General features: G+C 40.9%; 1 protein-coding gene across 1 annotated transcript; it reads left to right on the top strand.

Annotated features, from left to right (window-relative positions):
* The first annotated feature begins 779 nt into the window (after nt 1–779).
* Nucleotides 780–3,722, top strand: LOC143606355 (uncharacterized). The gene is made up of 5 exons (XM_077082152.1): nt 780–1,127; nt 2,382–2,639; nt 2,729–2,902; nt 2,971–3,195; nt 3,264–3,722. Exons 1-5 carry the CDS (start codon nt 780–782, stop codon nt 3,720–3,722), a joined length of 1,464 nt encoding a protein of 487 aa, XP_076938267.1.
* The last annotated feature ends 15,584 nt before the right edge of the window (nt 3,723–19,306 follow it).

The raw sequence follows: 19,306 nt of genomic DNA, 5'->3' as shown, positions 1-19,306 counted from the left end.
TCCACCACCACCATCCACCGCCACTACCCACCGTCCGCCGCCACTACCACCATCCACCACCACCACCTTCCACCACCCACCAAAACCAAATCGGCATGGCAAGCAAAGACTAAAAACTAGATGTAACTTGAATAAATGACTTCTATCTTGTGAGATAAGTTTGACAGTTATGCAGACAGTATCAGCTTATAAAAACAAACAGTCTTATATTTTCAGCTTGCAGATCTTCAGACCACATCTTCAGTTGCAGACATGAAAACAGATGAAATCAGCTTGCAGACAGTTTATGTCTGCAAAAACAAACAGCACCTAATTAAAAGCAATGATTAAAATCATCCAAAAACCACACAACTAATATTATTACAATAATAACAACAATAAAATTACACATACATATAGACCATAAATGTAACTTTATTGTTATTATATAAATATATAATATAACATTTAATAAAAAACAAAACACAAGAATTTATTTGTCGGGTGAATAAATAAACAAGAAATATGTGTTGACAGTAAAAACATGAGGCTCCGTATCACCCCCGTTGCTGCTTTTCAGTCTCACTGTCCGTCAGTTATATTATTTAAACCTCGAACTTCCAACACCAACAAACAACAAAACACCTTCTTCATATATAAATCAAATCTAGTAGTAATTAATTAAACAAAAACAAACCACTTTACTTTCATTTCAAATCCATGTTCTTTCCTTCTTCCGAGGTTTCAAATAAATACCCCAAAACACAAGTTCTTAACAAATAATAATAATATTAATAATAATGTCATTGTCAACAAGAAGTAGAAGAGTGAAATGGCACACGGTCACACCACCTAGTCCTAGAATAATAAACTTACCAAGAAGGCATAGTAATAATATTACTCACCGGAGGAGAATTAATAATAATAATAATATTAATATTAATAATAAGGTGGTGGTGTTGAGGAGAGAGAGGGTGGCGGAGGACGGTGGTGAGGTGGCGGAGGAGAGGTGTAGGTTTCAGGCGGAGATGTTGAAAGCAGAATGTAAGTATTTGAGGATGGAAAGGAAGTTTGCAATGAAGAAATTGGAGAAGAATAGAGTTAGGATTGAGACAACTCTTAAATCTGCTTTGCAAAATCTTGCTTTGGTAAGTTTTTTTTTTTTTTTTTCAAATTATGTGAATAATTTTTTTTATTTGAAAAATTGTTAAATTCATGATTTGTTGCTTATAAAATAATTTTTTTATATATGAAAATACTTAAATTCCATGATTTGAAAATAATTATGTGAATAATATTTTTTTATGTGGTAAGTTTTTTTTTATTTGAAAATAGTTAAGTTTTGAAATTTCATGATTTGTTATTTCTTGTTTGATGATGGTGTTGTACACAATTTGAACTTGTAGAGAGTGTATTGCTAAGTTTATTGTTATTTTATTATTATTATTATTATTATTATTATTATTATTATTATTATTTAATTTGATGATGATGATGATTTTATACACAACGATTGAAAATTATATTATAGTCTGAGATTTCAAGATTTATTATTTCTTGTTTGATGATGGTTTTGAATTTGGAGAGAATATACTACCTAAGTTTATCATCATCATTATTATTATACTACATGGTTTTGAATCGGGCAAAGTTGTTAAACACGAGAAAGCTTGTTTAGATAATCAACATGTCTTTCTACCATTTGCCTTTGATACATTTGGTTTTCTGGCTCCAGAGGCTGTGAAATTTTTGAGTAGGGTTCAGCGCGTCGTACACGGAATCTCTTCAGCTTCTAGGTCCCAAAGCTTCGTTTTTAGCAGGATTGGCTTTGCTGTTCAAAAGGGGGTTGCGGCGCAGCTTGTTGCCCGTTTGCCTGCCACTTTATTGTAATCGTTTTATAGTAAATTATATAAAACTTCGAATATTAAATTAAAAAAAAAAATTATTATTATTACTATTATTTAATATGATGATGATTTAATTAATACACAATGGTTTGAAAATAATTATTATTAAAGTTCAAAATTTCAAGATTTATTATTCTTGTTTGATATGGGTTTATACACAATTTGAACTTGGTGAGAAAATATTAGGAAAGTTTATTGTTATATTATTATTCTATTATTATTGTCATAAGATATGTTTGACTAGGCAACCTTTGTGATATTCTCATTGTAGTCCTATAAGGCTATACATAGTTGTAAAAATGGTTACACTAATAATACACAATATCTTACTAAGTTTTTTATTTGTAAAATATTATGTATTATTGATCAACTTTTTATAGAAAAACACTTATGATATAACAAAAAAACCCTTTAGTAGAAAGTAAAGTAGGTAATGTATAGAGATATGTGACACATTCTTTTTAAGTTGATTAACAAAGTTTCATCATTTTACAGGGAAGAAAGAAGCTTTTTGAAGGGAATAACAACATAGAAATGGTGTTGGCTGAAGAAATGAAAGAATTATCAGAGAAATTGGAGGAGTTGCAGAGTAGCTATAACGGAAGCGAAGATCACGGGCTTCGTAAATGTAAAAATTTCGATAAAAAAGTGTTGTGTTTACAAAGAAGATTAGACAAGCTTGGAGGTTTAACAGATGATGAATCCAACAATGATATTATATTGACTTGCAAAAGTCAAACTAAGCCCACTGATGTAAGCTTAGTTAAACCATTAGATTAATGACAATGTTATAAATGTTATTTTGATTATAAGTTTATAACCTATAAGATTTAAATTTGCAGATGGAAATGCTTGAAAGAAAAATGGAGGGGTTATCGAAGGGGATGCTAGATCGGATGGAGAAGGAGTATGGATCGATAATAAACGGTTCGGTTGCTAGTTCGGCTTCCACATCAAAACGGATTGATTTTCCCGACCAGTTGTCGTTCTCTAATAGATTCTCTAATCAAATAAAGGTATGATAATAATAAGCAATATTTTGATTGTGTTAGTGTAAGTTAAAGTTAACTAGTGTTTGAAACAGGAACCATTGGTGTCACAAGAAACCAATAACAGATGCTCGGGTCGGTGCAAGATGTTAGTGAGACGAATCGTGGAGCAAGTGAGAGCGGAAACCGAGAAATGGTCACAAATGCAGGATATGCTTGGACAACTTAGACTTGAAATGGAAGAGCTTCAAACTTCAAAGGACTTTTGGGAGACTCAAGCTCTTGCTTCCAATCAAGTAATCCGAACCCTCGAGTCCAATGTAAGCTCGTGTTTATGTTTGAACACGTGTTTTTTCTAAGCTAACTTGTTTCATTTTGGTGGTTAAAGGTTGGAGAATGGAAAGAAAAGGCCATTGCGTATGAAACAAAGGCGAGTAACCTTCAAACCGAGCTAAGTTTGCTAAAGGACGAGCTTGAAAAGTTGAAGAAAGAGCAAGTGAAGGAAGTCGGGTCAACGACCAAAAAGGCGGTTGTTTCTTTAAGCAAACAACTCGAGCGAGAGACTAAGAACCGACATGAAAAGGTTGAGCAAAGTAAGAAAGACTCGCACCCGTTGTCACTCGGGAAGCAACTTGCAAGGGAGAAAAGGATATTGATTTCAAGAATGAAGGAGAACCGACCAAATAATAATGAAATGTCGAGTGACGGGAGGCGAAAAGGGTGTAAAATGGTGAGATCTCCATTCAAAGATATTGGGAACTCATCATCAGCAATAGGTCTCATAAGGCAGAATAGTAATGCTGTTTTCCCATTGCATTGTCCTGAGCCTGCAAGAATGGAGGATTAGGTTATGAAAAATGTGTCTTGCTTATGGAATATGATGTATAACTTTTTAACTTTAGCATAATAATAATGCACTTGTTGGCACTTGGCAATGCCCTGAAAGCTCATGAAACTTTAATTATTCATGTTTTTTAATGCAATTGTTAGAACATGTGTAGTGGATGATGGAGGCATTTTGTGTCATGTGACGTCATGTTATCATATGGGCATTTTACAACAAAATGGTGTAGTGGATGAAGCCCCTTAAAAATCATTACCTCATTATTATTATATTTTATTTTTTTTATTAAAAGTAAAACAACTAAAGCCAACCCACCGATCATTAACCGGCTTCTTCCTCCCATCCGGTGCTGCGTGGGAGGCGCCCCCACCCCATTTACAGGCCTAATTTCCATTCAAGGCACATTGGGGGGGGGGGGGTTGTCTTTTTGGGGCGTTTTGGATGGATATGGCACCAACTATGCACAGGTCTTAAAGGTGGGTCTTTGTAGCATTCTTTAAAACAGGACTATCAATGTAAAGTAGAATAGGGTTTAAACGAGCCGAGCTGCTATTTTTACAAGTTTAGGATCGAGAGGGTATCACTTTTGATAGGTTTAGGATTGAGATGGTATCGGTCTCGACAGGTTAGCTAGGTTCGGTTCCAATCCCTATGAGCTTAGACATCTAAGGTTATTTCTATTTTTAAAATGGTGTAGTTGATTTAAGGAAAATTAAATCGCTTGACATACCTCAAGTTGAATGTACCCGAAATGACTTTTATATGTTGGTACCAGATTGTAATTTGGTTTTTGGGTTTCGGCTTTCGACATGAGTTTTACACACCACTAAATCTTAATTGGCCCTAGTTAACTTATATATATATTTATTGTACGGAAATTTGAATCACTGACGGGCCACTGACCAATCCAATTATCTCCATTCCCCTAGCATAAAACCTTCGGGTATTAGGCTAGCCCTAGTTTAGGTGTGTTGATTTAGGCTCAAGTGAACTAGTAGTGTGTCACTATTTTGTAAATAACCAAATGGGCTTCACTCTAATTATTTTAAAACAAAATCTATGGTCCACTGTCCAAGGCCAAGTGTACATGTTTGCAGTTTGCATATAAAAATTTAGCATCCGCTCGCTCGCTTAAAACTTTCTTATAAAAGTAGCTAGAGGTGTATAAATCGGGTTTTTTCTAATATCCGGGTTCGGGTATGGACTGGTTTCGGGTATGATCGGGTATTGGAAAATCGGGTATTAAGAGAAATCGGGTAGGGTATTGAGGAGAAAAACTCAACCCTATGTACCCGGGTAGGGTATGATCGGGTTCGGGTATTGAAACAAGGTATGACCGGATATTAATACCTGGTTTTGAATTTGCAATTTTTTATATATTTTTTAATTTGTTTAAAATTTAAATTTGCTTTGTAATTTATAAAAATAATTAAACTATATTACGAAAACCATAAATCCACTTAGTTACAAATTATTTACTTAGTAATATGCATTTTACGAAAACTTAAACATAAAAGTTGTGAAGTAAATATAAAAATATACTATAAAAACTCATGTATTATTTCGGGTATTAGAAAATTGGTATCGGGTATCGGGTATAGGGTATGACCGGGTCCGGGTATTTACGGGTATAAATCGGGTACGGTTCCGGGTAGGGGAATAGACCTCAAAATGCATACCCTATCCATACCCTACGGGTAGGGTCGGTTCCGGTTTCATGAATAGAATACCCGGGTATAAAAAAAACCGGTTCCGAGATTTTTTTCGGGTCCGGTTCCGAGTACGGGTTTTTTATGCACCTCTAAAAGTAGCCAGGTTTATAAGTATCACATGATCACATCAAAGTCACTTAATTTTTTTTTTCTTCTTCCACAAAATTAACTCAACTTTAATATAATTCCTTTTATTATCTTCAATTGTTGTAAAACTAAATTAGTCAAATGAAATATATGTGAATATTAGTTTTATATTTTGATTATGTTTTTTTAATTTGACTTTAAGTGAACAATTATAAATTTTTTCTTTATTATTACAACTTATCTCAAGTCATTTTTGGAAAATATAATTACTAAAAGGTAACAAAGATTCTTTTTTTTAATAGTCAACGAATTCTTCAAATGAGCTACTAACTAAATTCATCACATCGGAATACTCTCACCTTTCGATCCGGATAAAATCTTCACCTAAGGCCAACGCCTGTAAACGCCCGAAGACACGACAGTGTGGAGAGATAACGCATTTAATTGAAGGATCCAACTAGTGAACGTCACCTGCTCGCCTAGATTTCTACCATCTCCTAGTGCCACTGAAACTAAATGATGAGGGACATAAAATACTAAATCTCCTTCTTATCATTCTACCACCAACTCATTAATAGGTAATAAAGATTCATATATTTTGCATTACCTCACTTAATTTTATTAACTTTTATAACAACCTTATACAAAATTGAAACATCTGATAAAAATTTGACTTTATGCATGGGTGACTTTAAATAAAAATTACTTTATAAAAATGTATTGTTACACTTCATTTTCATTTTTCTCTTTTGTTTACTTATCAAAAAAACATTCATAACATTCATTGATCCAATCACCATCAGGGTTTAGTTTATCTGTTTTTTTTCCTTTTTTCCCCTTCTTTTACAATTCAAGCTTCTTCAATTATTTGTTGTGAAATAGACACAAACATGGTAGATTATAGTAACCAAATGCATTTTAATTGTTTGATTGTTATTTTAGCTCGTATTCTTTGCTCATACATTTGCAATATTTATGTAGTTTTGCACTTTATATATAACTTTTTAGACTCTTTTATGTTAAGTTTATTTGTGAGTCTATACTTAAATTAAGAAATAACGGGAGAAGGGTTAGACATGTCCATCGAATAAAGAAAGACCGGTGAGAATGACAATACGAGAAAACGCTTGCCTTGTAACTAAACCCAACTCCATGACTACGCAAAGAAACGTTGGGCACCAATGTAGCCTAAACGTTGAAGTAACAACTCTTTCGGGTCTTTCAAACCAAAGCATACTCAACACCTTCATAGCATAATCATTTCTCTTTAGGCTTTTCTATAACTTGTTCAAAATGGTTTTGCCATCTCATCTTCATATTTTACCATACCGTGCCCAAACTACCTAAGAGCATCCACAACAGGCATCATTTCTCGAGGTCTAGATGAGGTGTCACGGCAGCAAACAACAACATCACGAACTTCACCGTTGTAGAGCCAATTTTGCCTTGAGAAGTTTATTGTAGCAAACTTGTAGCAAACGGATGATGTGGCAATCTCCCTCACATACACACATACATATATATTATATATATACACATTTAATATTATGTAGTGGAGTTTGTATAGGTTTGTTGTGATAGAAAGTTGGGTTTTTAAGAAAAATTTGAAATATGATGTGACAGTTTGTGTTAGTTTGTTGTTGTAGATGCTCTAATGAAGCCTAACTAGCTTACATGTCAATATGTGATTAACCTATTTTGACAATGACAAGTTTTGGATACAAAAAAGTTCCATGACTATTTTAAATATTAATTTAGTCAAAATGACTACTTTAAAAATGGTGTTACTAATATCAAGATTCTAATGGTTCAAACATATTCATAATTACGATTGCATTTTACAAACATAATTAAAAGAAACCGGAATGAAGATAGAATAACTTACAATATTAACGCTTGTGATGTAACATAAACCGCTAATTATATTCTAGTAATAAAAAGATTAGGTCTTTAAGACAACAAACTCAAAAAAACATGCAAGTTCATTATTATAAGATGCAAAAAAGTAAATCTAATAACTACATAAGTAAAAACCTATGACGACCATTTTCAATTATGCTTCAAATTCATAAGTGCTCACGGTGCTGTTCGTTTTGTAGGTGGAAGAACTTGTATCTCGGAAGACCATCGGTGATATAGCACACTCGTACCCGAGGAACGTTGATCGTATACAAGTAAGTCGATACACGCTTCTTCATTGGCGCCATCACCTGTTACAACGGCAACAAAACCACTATTTCATCAATTTTCTCTCTGAAAATCTTCACCATGGTTTCCGGTGTTCGAAACAACGATCAAGTTCTGGAGGATAATGAGCTTGAGGATGTTAATGAGGGACATCAGGTTCTGAGGGCGCCGCGTGACACTGCGCGCACCACCAGTAACCATCCCTTCAACACAACACCTCATAGTCAAACTGAAACTCCCCCAGACGATCTCACGTTCCAAAATCTGACTGGTACAAAACAAAAAGGACCAATGGGCCCGGAAGTTGAAACCAATAACCCTAAAGAATGGCTCATAAACGAACAACGGCGTTTAATGGACAAATACAATGAGTTGGTAAACCACAAAAGGTTAGCCGATTTAACACAAAGGCTCGCATTTGATAAACAAACCATTCAGGAAACAACAAAAAAGACGCGCGCGCTGGAAGACGGTCATTCTGTTCACACCGAACAAACTGATATTAATGATGAGGAAGAGGTGCACAGCATGAAGAAGACGCGAGATACTCATGCAGGAGGTTCACAGCTTCGCGCACACGTGCACATAGCACCTGGAGCCAAAGCTGATATGGATTTATACACACCATACAACCCACAAGCGAAAGGGCAAGTGGACGTAACCACACCATATAGGCCAACCATCTTGGTAAAACATTCAAAATTCGCTGAGCGCATTGCGAAGGCTCCCATTCAACACAAAACCAAGATGCCAAGTGGTTTAGGCAAGTACGATGGTACAACAGATCCAGATGATTTCTTACAAGGTTTTTATAACACTGGAAACTTAGAAAGCTGGACGATGCCAACATGGTGTCACATGTTTGCTCGCTGCCTCACGGGTGCAGCGCGTGTCTGGTTTGAAAGCTTGCCGACAGGACAAATCGATGGGTTCGAAGAGCTATTGGAAAAGTTCCAGGCTCACTTTATACAGCAGCGCAGACACACGCGCGACCCCGATGACATCATGCACTGCGTACGCAGGAATGATGAAACCATTGAAGACTACATAACTCGTTTCAATCAGGAATCTCTTGCAATTGGAGGCATCACTGAACAACTCTTGCGGGTGGCCTTTATACAAGGTGCACGCAGTGATCAACTCCGCAGAGCTCTCGTGAGCAGAGAAGGCATGCCAACCACTTGGGCTAAGCTTATGGAAGCATCGCGAGTCTTCGCGCGAAATGAAAAACAATTGCCCAAGACAGAGCAAGAGATAAAGGGCATCAAACAGAAGCACCACGCAACAATGAAAGGAGGGGCAAACAAAACTCCGTATGGTTCAGGTTGCAACAAACCAATTATTCTCCCGCAGAAAAGCAAGCGCAACAAAGTTCACCCCAACCCCAAAAAGACATTCTTAATCGCGGAGAAGGTGACAAGAAGGAAGGCGGCAGAGAGCCTAACAGACCTCTACCAAGAATATGGACTCCCCTCACCAAAACGCCTTCGCAAGTGTTAAGCACAGAGAATGTCCAGTTTAAAAACCCCAGGCCATTACTCCATAAGGGACCACCGAACAGTGACAAATATTGTGAGTTTCACAAATCCACAGGGCACAACACCGATGCATGCCATCATTTGAAGGATGCGATCGAAAAAGATATGAAATCAGGCAAGTTGGCTCACCTGGTAAAAAAATCCAAGACCAGAGAACGAACAACCAGACGGAGCCTCAGCCAGTAAAAAATTCAAAAGAATCTGTGTAGCTGAAGGAAGAAGGCAAGGGAAAGGATCGAGGAAGAGAAGCGCGCAAATCCAAGGGGATTGGCGCGAGCAACAAGTAATCTTTCCAAGAATCAGAGGAGGCCCGTCTATCAGCAGTCCTCTAGTCATCACTGCACACATCGCTCATTATGAGGTGTCAAGAGTCCTGGTGGACACCGGTAGTGAGTCAGACATCATGTATGAGCAATGTTTCAGGAAGTTGGATCCAGCAGACCAAGCATGGCTCGAAGTTGTGAGTGCACCAATCTCGGGTGTCTCAAATGAAATTATTCACCCCCTAGGTCAGATACAATTCGAACTAACTATGGGGGATGATAAGCACAAGCGAGCTGAAATTGTCAACTTCCTGGTCTTGCCCACCACTTCATGCCATAGTATGATCTTGGTAGAGGAATGATTGCCCAATTCAACGCCATACCGTCACCAGCGCATGGCGCGTTGGGGTTCCCAACACCAACAGGAGTAACATTTGTGTACCGAGATCATTTATGCGCAGTAATAAGTATACCTCGAGAGGGGAGAATAAAGCTTCCAGTGGCAAACAACGCGCCAGAGGAATGGATTCTCAACCCAAAATTCCCAGAACAAAAAATCACAATCGGAGCTACGATATCAGATGACACAAGAGTGAGAATGAAAAGATTGCTCACAACGTATATGTCAGTCTTCGCGTGGCAACATTCTGATATGACTGGGGTTCCGCGAGACCTAGCGCAGCACTCTCTCAACACATTCAAGTCCGTGGAGCCAATTGCTCAAAAGAAAAGAGTCATGGGAGACGAGAAGACAAAGGCCATGAATGAGCAAGTAGAGGATCTACTGCGCGCGAATATCATTCGCCCAATACGATATCAAACATGGGTAGCCAATCCTGTGATGGTAAAGAAGAGCAATGGGTCATGGAGAATGTGCATTGATTTCAAGGACCTCAACAAGGCGTGTCCAAAAGATTGTTACCCCCTCCCAAACATTGACATGAAGGTGGACTCTGTGGCGCCATTTAAGCTCAAATGTTTCCTGGATGCCTATAAGGGCTATCACCAAATTCAAATGGCACCACAGGATGAAGACAAGACTGCTTTCAGAACTGACAAGGGTGTTTTCTGTTACACAAAAATGCCCTTTGGTTTGAAGAATGCAGGAGCCACTTACCAAAGACTCATGGATACAATTTTCAACGAGCAGATTGGAAAAAACTTAGAAGTCTACGTGGATGATTTGGTGATTAAAAGCAGGGAGGAAAAACAAATGCTCAAAGACATCAAAGAAACCCTTCGGCGCCTAAAGGAAGTAAACATGAAGCTCAACCCAAGCAAATGCACATTCGGCGTGGAAGAAGGGAAATTTCTCGGCGTAATGGTCACCAAGGATGGTTTCAAGGTAAACCCAGAGAAGGTGGAGGCTATCCTCGGCATGCCCTCACCATCCACCATGAAGGAAGTTCAAAAGTTGAATGGTAGATTGGTATCAATTAACAGGTTCCTAGCAAACCATGCAAGCAAATCTACCCCATTCATTAACACATCGAGAAATTGCTTAAAGAAAAGCCAATTCAAGTGGACGCCTAAGGCCGAGCAAGCTTTCAGTGAGATAAAAGAATGTCTGATAAATCTGCCTGCGCTCACAGCTCCACTACCTGGTGAAACTTTAACGTTGTACCTGTCAGCAGGAGAGCGCGCCATTGGCGCAGTATTATTGGTGGATCGCAAGGGAATCCAAACACCAATTTATTATGTAAGTCGGGTGCTGACAGATCCTGAAACGCGCTACACCATCATAGAAAAGTTAGTTTTATCACTAACGCATGCGTCGCGCAAGCTTCACAGATATTTCAATGGTCATCCTATTGAAGTCCTGACTGATTACAACATCCAGCAAGTGTTGCGACGTCCCACGCTCTCAGGAAGGCTGACAAAATGGGCGCTGGAATTAGGGGAGCACACGATCACCTATAAGCCTCGTCCAGCAATCAAGGGACAAGTCTTAGCTGATTTCATCGCAGAAATCCCTGAAGGAAAAGTCGAAGAGGCTCAGCGCGAAGTAGACCCTCCGCAAGCCAATAATGAAGAAAACGTTTGGAGATTATTCACTGATGGAGCTTCAAACAACGAAGGGTCCGGCGCAGGCCTCAAACTGGTGGATCCAGAAAATCATGAGTATACTTACGCAATCAGGTTGGATTTCAAGAGCACCAACAATGAAGCTAAGTATGAAGCCCTGCTGGCTGGTTTGCGCATCGCGCACAAGTTCGGAGTTAAAAAGTTAGAGGCTCATGTAGATTCATACCTGGTAGCAGCACAAGTCAATGGCCTTTATGATGCCAAGGAGAACACCATGCCTCTGTATCTGGAGCAGGCAAAGAAACTCACCGAACAATTTGAGTTTTTCAGAATCATACACATTCCGCGCAGTGAAAATAAGTCTGCCGACGCGCTAAGCAAGATGGCATCAACCAGCTTCGATCATTTTGGCAAATATGTCATGGTGGAAGTAATGAGCAACCCGTCAGTGGGAGCGAAGTCTGTTCTTGTAATTCATACAACACCTTCATCATGGATAACTCCAATAATGGAATTCTTGAAGGAGGGAAAGGTACCAGACGATCGCGCACAGGCGAGGAAGATAAGACACAAGTCGCAGAACTACGAAATGCTCGATGGTACGTTATACCGACGCTCTTATCTTGGACCACTCATGAAATGCCTAGACGCTGAGGAAGCAAGCTATGTGATCAGAGAGATACACGAAGGAATCTGTGGAATACATGCTGGCCCACGCATGGTGATCGCCAAGGCAATGAACGCAGGTTACTATTGGCCAGGCATGTACTTGGACGCGTTAAAAGAGATCCAAAAATGCAAAGCGTGTCAGAGCTATGCGCCAAATACCATGCGGCCAAAGAACAACTTGATTCCGGTGACCTCTGCATGGCCTTTCCATAAGTGGGCAATCGATATTGTGGGTCCCTTACTACAAGCGCCAGGGCGAGTAAAGTTTTTGGTAGTGGCAGTAGACTATTTCAAAAAATGGGTTGAAGCCAAGCCACTGGCAAAAATCATAGCCGAGGCAATGAAGCAATTTATTTGGAGCCACATCGTATGTCGTTTTGGCCTGCACATGGAAATCGTGAGCGACAATGGCAAACAATTCACTGACAGGAAGATATCCAGTTGGTTCAAGGAATTGCACATCAATCAGGTCTTCACTTCAGTATACCACCCTCAAGGGAATGGCCAAGTGGAACGCGCGAACCAAAGCTTGCTGAATGGGCTGAAGAAAAGGTTGGAGGGAGAGTCCCATGCATGGGTCGAGGAGTTACCTAATGTCCTGTGGGCGCACAGGACATTAAGCAAAACCAGCAATGGCGAGTCCCCGTTCAGCCTATCCTATGGAACAGAGGCTATGATTCCAGCAGAGATTGGATGCCCATCCTATAGAGTGCTCATGATGAGTAAGACGGATAACGAGCAAGAAAGGAGGTTGGATCTCAATTTACTTGAGGGACGCAGAGAGGCGGCTATCATCAGTGAAGCCAAATACAAGAAAAAGCTAGAAAAATACTACAATCAGCACGTGAAAGAATGCCACTTCAAGAAGAATGATTTTGTCTTTCGGAACAGTGAAGCTAGTCGCGCAATACCCCCGGGAAAGATGTCTCCCAACTGGGAGGGACCTTATCAAGTCTCGGAAGAATTGGGAAAAGGCGCATACGCTTTAAAAGATTTAAATGGAAAGAAGATCCCGCGCACATGGAACGCAGCACAACTTAGAAAATGTTTCATGTAAAAGTTGTCAAGTTTGTAATCAAGGCTTTTTAAGCCATTACGAAAAATGATACGCTCTACTTTTTCTCAATATGCGTTCCATTACCTTTTGCATACATGTTTCACACTTCCCTTTATTAATTTTGAGCAATATGACAACATTGTATTGACATCAAACTAAAAATAAAACGAAGTAAAACATACATGCGCGAGCTTCAAGCTCAGACGCGTTAACGAGTTTTAACTCTAAAACGTCAGGGCCTTAGCCCAATAATATGAGCCTTAGCTCAAATTACTCATAGCATCCATCCTACGTATTGCGCAGCTGGACCATAAAAATACCTAAGCACAACTAAGGCAAAGCACATGCCAAAGCATAGTTGTTAAGGTCTCAGGCCGGGGCCGCGCATGGGATTATAATGGATATAGGCAGAGTAACACATACTGACACGTAAAGGCTAAAAAACTCATTCATAATTCCCTATAATAAATGCACGATAACGTCGCGCAAAAGAGGAATAATGAAATGCCAAGGCACGTGTCAGCATATTCAGAATATCGCAAAATAACTTGAAATATGACAACTGTTAAGGATTAAGTAAAAATAATTTCCTTACAACCTTGTTCAAGTTTCAATGTGTAAGCATACCTTATATTCAACAAGCACACACATGCAATATAAAGAGATGAATTGGGAATGCGCAAGATGCGAATAAGGGAAAAACAAAATTTCATTCCGAAACATAGAAGTTTACAAATTTACAAATGATGAGGTAAAAACTACAAACACAAAAAAAAACAAGAAGGGCTTTTCAAGTCTCTATGTTAATATCAGCCTCTTCATCTTCTTCATCATTATTTCCTCCCTCAGCATCTGGCGCAGCCCGCTCCTCGTCATCTCCAAACTTACCATAATCAAGCTGTTCGTCTTGAATATAGTCGTCTTCTGTCATGATAGCGTCAGGAGTAGGTCCTTTGGCCACGCCAGAGCCACTGGCAGAGGTAGCGTTGCCCATGCCATCATCATTGCCACCAGTCCCTTCACATTCATCAAGCAATTTCTTTAAAGCGCCAAGATCGGGCTGGTCAGCAAGCGCGGCTATCTGCAAGTCACAAGGAACAGTATAAGTACAAAAGATTATGAAAATAAGTCAAGTAAACTCATTAAGGTTAAAATACCTGCTCAAGGATGGGAATTGGAGTATTCAAGTACTTCTCCCCCACCTCAGCCATGTCAGCGCAGACAGCGTCGAGCTAATAAGGGTAGTCGGATGGATTCTTCTTTAGCATGCCATATTCATAACCATCCTTAAACCCCTCAGCCCGACCCACCAAGCGCGACGCCGCATTACAGTCCATCACAAGGGTCTGAAACTCGTCTGAGTATTTCATGGCATAAGCGCAACGAGTCACACCCTGTGAAATCAGCCATTGACGGTCCTGCGCGAGGGAAGAAACAGACGTCTCAAGAGCAGGGATTTGAGAGTTTAACAACTTAACAGTTTCCTTGGCTTGTTTTAGCTCTTCTTTGTCAGACGCTGCTGCCGCCAAGGCTTCATTCTTTTCCGCTCCCGCAGCATCGAGCTCTTTCTTCAGGCGCGCAACCTCAATCTCCAATAAAGATTTTTCAGTATTAACCTGCGCAATAGTTTGGTCACGCGCCTCCACTGCCAACTCCAGGTCACGCGCTCGACGCGCGTACTTGGCCGCATCTGCCTCTGCCACTTGCAGTTTCTCCCGCGCAGCTTGCAGCTCAAGCCCGCGCTTCACAAAAGCAGCAAAAAGGTGGTCATTAAGAAAATCCACGCGAGCGCGGTCCTCTTGAAACCTCCTTTCAGCTGGAGGAACAGAGTGAGCCCAAAAGTCTTCACATACGCCCAAGGATTGGAATGAGCTCTCTTCAGTGATACTCCAGCTCGGGCGGTATATGTGATCGGCTCCCTACAAACACAAAGCAACGCAAAGAAACGTTTTAGTTATCTAAACACTAATTTGGAAGTCTGCACAGCGGAGCAAAATAAACTTATACCTGAGGAGAACCGGCAGAAAGATTAGCGCCAGCTGATGAGCTCCTGCCTGCCCCTTGAGAAAAAGGCTGCGCCACGAAATCCCGTGGCGCTATAGGGCTTACGCGGCCACCATCAGAATTTTCAAAATTAACCTCCTCATCATCCTCTATAACAGGTCTCTTCTCCTGCGACTTGGAAGAATCAAAAATAGTCTCACGAGGAGGGCTGCGCGCAGGAGGAGGTGAGGGAAGTCTTGACGCTGTTAGAGCAGCGAAAAATAGTCTCCTGCTCCTTAGTGATCCCAATGAGGGGAGATTCAGTACTTGTTGGAGCAGGAGCAGAACTAACGGCGCCAGCGCTAGCAGTGCCACCAGCAGCTTGTGTGCCAGCTATAATTCCTATGAAAAAACCAACAAGGAGAAATGATTTATGACTTGAACTAAAGGAAAAAATCAGACAATCAAAGCGCAATAAATACCTTGGCGCACCGCAGTCCGCGAATTAAGCATCGCCATGAAGTCCATTTTCCCCCTTTTTGAGGGCAAAACAGAGGACTTCAAAACAACCTTCGGCATAGCCTTGGCACCTTGCTACGCCTGAGGTTGAGCCACCAACGTTGCCGGCCCTACAAACATTCGAGTGAACAAAGCTTCATTAATAACTCTATCGGAATCACACTCATAAAACCACAAAATATAAACAAAGTATACCTGTTGGAGAAGACGAAACAGCAGGCGCAGCACCGCTTCCCTTGTCCGCCGCGCGCAGAGATGAGGTGGCAGCACCATACCTCGTGTGGACTGGAGGATTTCCCACACCTTGAGGCAAAGAAGACGAGGAAAACTTGGAAGTAAAACCCTTGGTTTTCTCAAGTCCCTTCACTTGAGTAGGAGGAAGATTCTGGGCAACAGAGGCATCATCTTTTTTCTGTTTTTTACTGGCCCCTGCGCCAGTCTTGCCTTTAGCCTTGCGCTTGAGTTTTTGCGCTTCAGCTTCTGCCGCCTCCCCTCCCTCTCCCACAGGCTCCAACTCATAATTAGCGAGCGCATCTACAATACGCGCAACAGAAATGTTAAAACCAAATTTGGTATTCTAATGGCCTAAACACAAATACAAGGGCTTACCAGGCGCATCGCTGTCAAAGCAAAATTCTAAGTCGACAGGGATGAACATATCATCGAAGCGATCAGGGAAAGCAACTTCCCCAGCGTTCAGGGCGACAGAGCCACCTTCTGTATGCTCATCATAGGCGGCGTGGATGTATTCCTTGCTTTCTGCATAAAACAAAGACAAGTGATATCAGCAAAACGAATTATACTCGCGCAAAATTAATGCAATGAACAAACAACCCACTTGAGCCATCAACATGGATGACAGGCTCAGTTTTTGCGCTTCAGCTTCTTGGCGGGGGATGGTTCAGCAGTTAATTTTTTAACCCACGCGCCAGATGGATTCTTAAGAACGTCATCATTCGCGGGCGCGGAAGTAATCGCGCGCATGGTCATACGAATGGGAATAACACCAGCCTTGATATAAAAGAATTTTTCAGCCCAGTCATGAAGGCTTTTGAAGGAAACAGTGCAGCACTTAACCTTCTGACTGCGCGGTGTGAATGAGAACCAAGAATCTTGGATTTTCGGCTTATAAAAATATTGAAAGCGCCGAGGGGTGGGCTCCTCGCGCTGAGCTTTGCACATGAACTCAAAATGAGTCATGCGCACTAATCCACAGGGATGGACTTGAGATATATGAATCCCGTAAAATTGGAGGAGCGCACCTATAAACCTCGTCATCGGAAGACGAAGATTACAGTGGGTGAAAAAGTGAGAATATAAAGAGATATAGCCGGCGGGAGGATCCGCCGCCGTTTGCCCGGTCGCCGGGAGCAGACAACCATACTCAGGGAGAAAACCCTGAGAGGCGACGAGATTATCAAAATCAGATTGTTTCAACTTGCAGGGAATCTCATCCCATCTCTTCACCGCCTTGTTCTTCCCTCCCTCCTCCGACGAGGCCTCGGCAACCCGAGTACCCTTGCCGGTTTTCTTCAAAGTAGACATAACCACTGATTTTACACGGCTTTTACTAGGGGAAATTGTGATGTCTGGGTTATCAGACATACAATTGCGAATCGAACAATATGGTTACTTTAAGCACGGAATTCAGGGACAAAGAAGAAAGCTCTTAATCGGAATGTAAATGATAGGCAAAAGCTCTGAAATATAGGCCCAGGAGAGAGAGAGAAACAAGTAATAATCAGATCTACGCTCACGCGCCCCCACTCGCAGGCGTAGGTCAACATAAGCGCGACACGTGTTCCTGACACTGTATGAGAAGACGTGAAAGCCACTGTAGCACCTCGAGCACACGAAAGGTCTGACACATAACGTCTCCATCTCTGATGCATGTCAACACCAACCAACCACGTGCATTGACAATTCGTTTTAACCAAAGGGATGGAATTTCGCGCAACGCGCGTACAAGAAAAGAAAAAGGAAAAACAAGCCCTATTGAAAAAGCAAACTATTAAGTCTAATATCTATCTTACCTCGCTCGCGCGAGACAAGACACACATTAGACTGGGGGGGCTTGAAGGGGTATGCACCCACCTTAACATCGAGCGGGGCGGGTCAACCCACAAGATATAGACAAGAGGCTTGAAATCAGGATGTCATGAAGACACAAAGCCAAAGCCTATGCGCAAGCGCATGAAACATCTGCGCATGGCGCATATCACATATGCACACAACACACACATTTAGTGTGAGAATAAAGAGAAGACCTTGCGCATCCCCGGGATAGGCGCATAAAGGCCGCGCGTAAGCGACACACAACACATGAGACAATAGTCTAATCCAAATCAGGATAAGGACAACCATGATTGTACTCATCAGACAACCTTCCAGAAGGTATCTTTTAAGGAATAAAGAATGTGCTGATGTTGACAGCTGCCAATGAAGGGTGGACAACTCAGCAAAGCCCATGTGCCACCGCGTGATGGCACATGGGTCAGGTGAAATACCTTGGTCAGAGAATAATCAATGAAAAAGCACCAGGTGTCCTAAGTACACGTGGCGCGAAGCAATAGGAGGAGGCCAAAAAGGCCCTAATTGGGTCTGAGCCCAATCATTGGAAACCCTAATACTATAAATACCACACCACCTCCACAGTTGGAGGCAGGCAAGAAAATATATTCTAAGTCCTTTACTCATTTTCACATCCTTATTATCTTCTCCTACAATATCTGATTCTCACACCGGAGGGTTACCCCAAAGAGGACCCCTCTGTCCCTTTCTGAGGGGTAAGCTCACGGTGCTGTTCGTTTTGTAGGTGGAAGAACTCGTATCTCGGAAGACCATCGGTGATATAGCACACTCGTACCCGAGGAACGTTGATCGTATACAAGTAAGTCGATACACGCTTCTTCAGCATCTATGTATCCATTACTCCCATCAAACTCAAACTGAAAACCACCATCACCAAAACTATCATATCCATGGGCGAACATGGGTGAGTAATTGCTAGTCGAACCGGACCCATACATCACATTATATGGAGACATTGGTGAGTATTCATGGTTGAATATTGGAGAAGAATAGCCCGCGGCCGAATATGGTGGCACTAGGTCATAGAGAGATTGCATATTTGGGTAATTTTGCGGTACCACATTGTTTTCTACTTGAAAAGTTGGACGCGCTTCTTCCTCGGACGCTACAAGCGAACTCATGCAAGTTCCGACATCTTGAGTTGACACCACCATATTATTCTCACCATGGACACTAACAGGATCCACATCTTGATTTGACACCACTTGATTACCCGGTTGATCATCATGAACCAAAACTGGCTCGTTTTCAACCCGAACATTTGGTGTGACATTTGCACCAAGATTGATATCAATATCACCTTCATCCTTATCCTTCTTCTTCTTTCCATTAAGATAGATCTTAGAAAGAACATAATCATCAAGCTGCAAATAATAATAAACGTTACATTAACATATGAATATGTATAAATATTACTAACTCCGTCCTATTAAAAGTGTCATGGTTTGAAAAACAC

Source organism: Bidens hawaiensis, unplaced genomic scaffold, assembly GCF_021521415.1.
Source record: "Bidens hawaiensis isolate Kalapana, Puna unplaced genomic scaffold, B.hawaiensis_p1.1 tig00002123_1, whole genome shotgun sequence".
Lineage (NCBI taxonomy): Eukaryota > Viridiplantae > Streptophyta > Magnoliopsida > Asterales > Asteraceae > Bidens > Bidens hawaiensis.
This window is presented reverse-complemented; position numbering and strand designations above follow the sequence as displayed.

What these genes read in the sequence shown, in the direction of transcription:
- LOC143606355 (XM_077082152.1), top strand. Translation starts at nt 780, where the DNA reads ATGTCATTGTCAACAAGAAGTAGAAGAGTGAAATGGCACACGGTCACA. An exon ending in CTTTGCAAAATCTTGCTTTG is followed by an intron (nt 1,128 to 2,381) that starts GTAAGTTTTTTT and finishes ATCATTTTACAG; the next exon opens with GGAAGAAAGAAGCTTTTTGA. An exon ending in GATTCTCTAATCAAATAAAG is followed by an intron (nt 2,903 to 2,970) that starts GTATGATAATAA and finishes TGTTTGAAACAG; the next exon opens with GAACCATTGGTGTCACAAGA.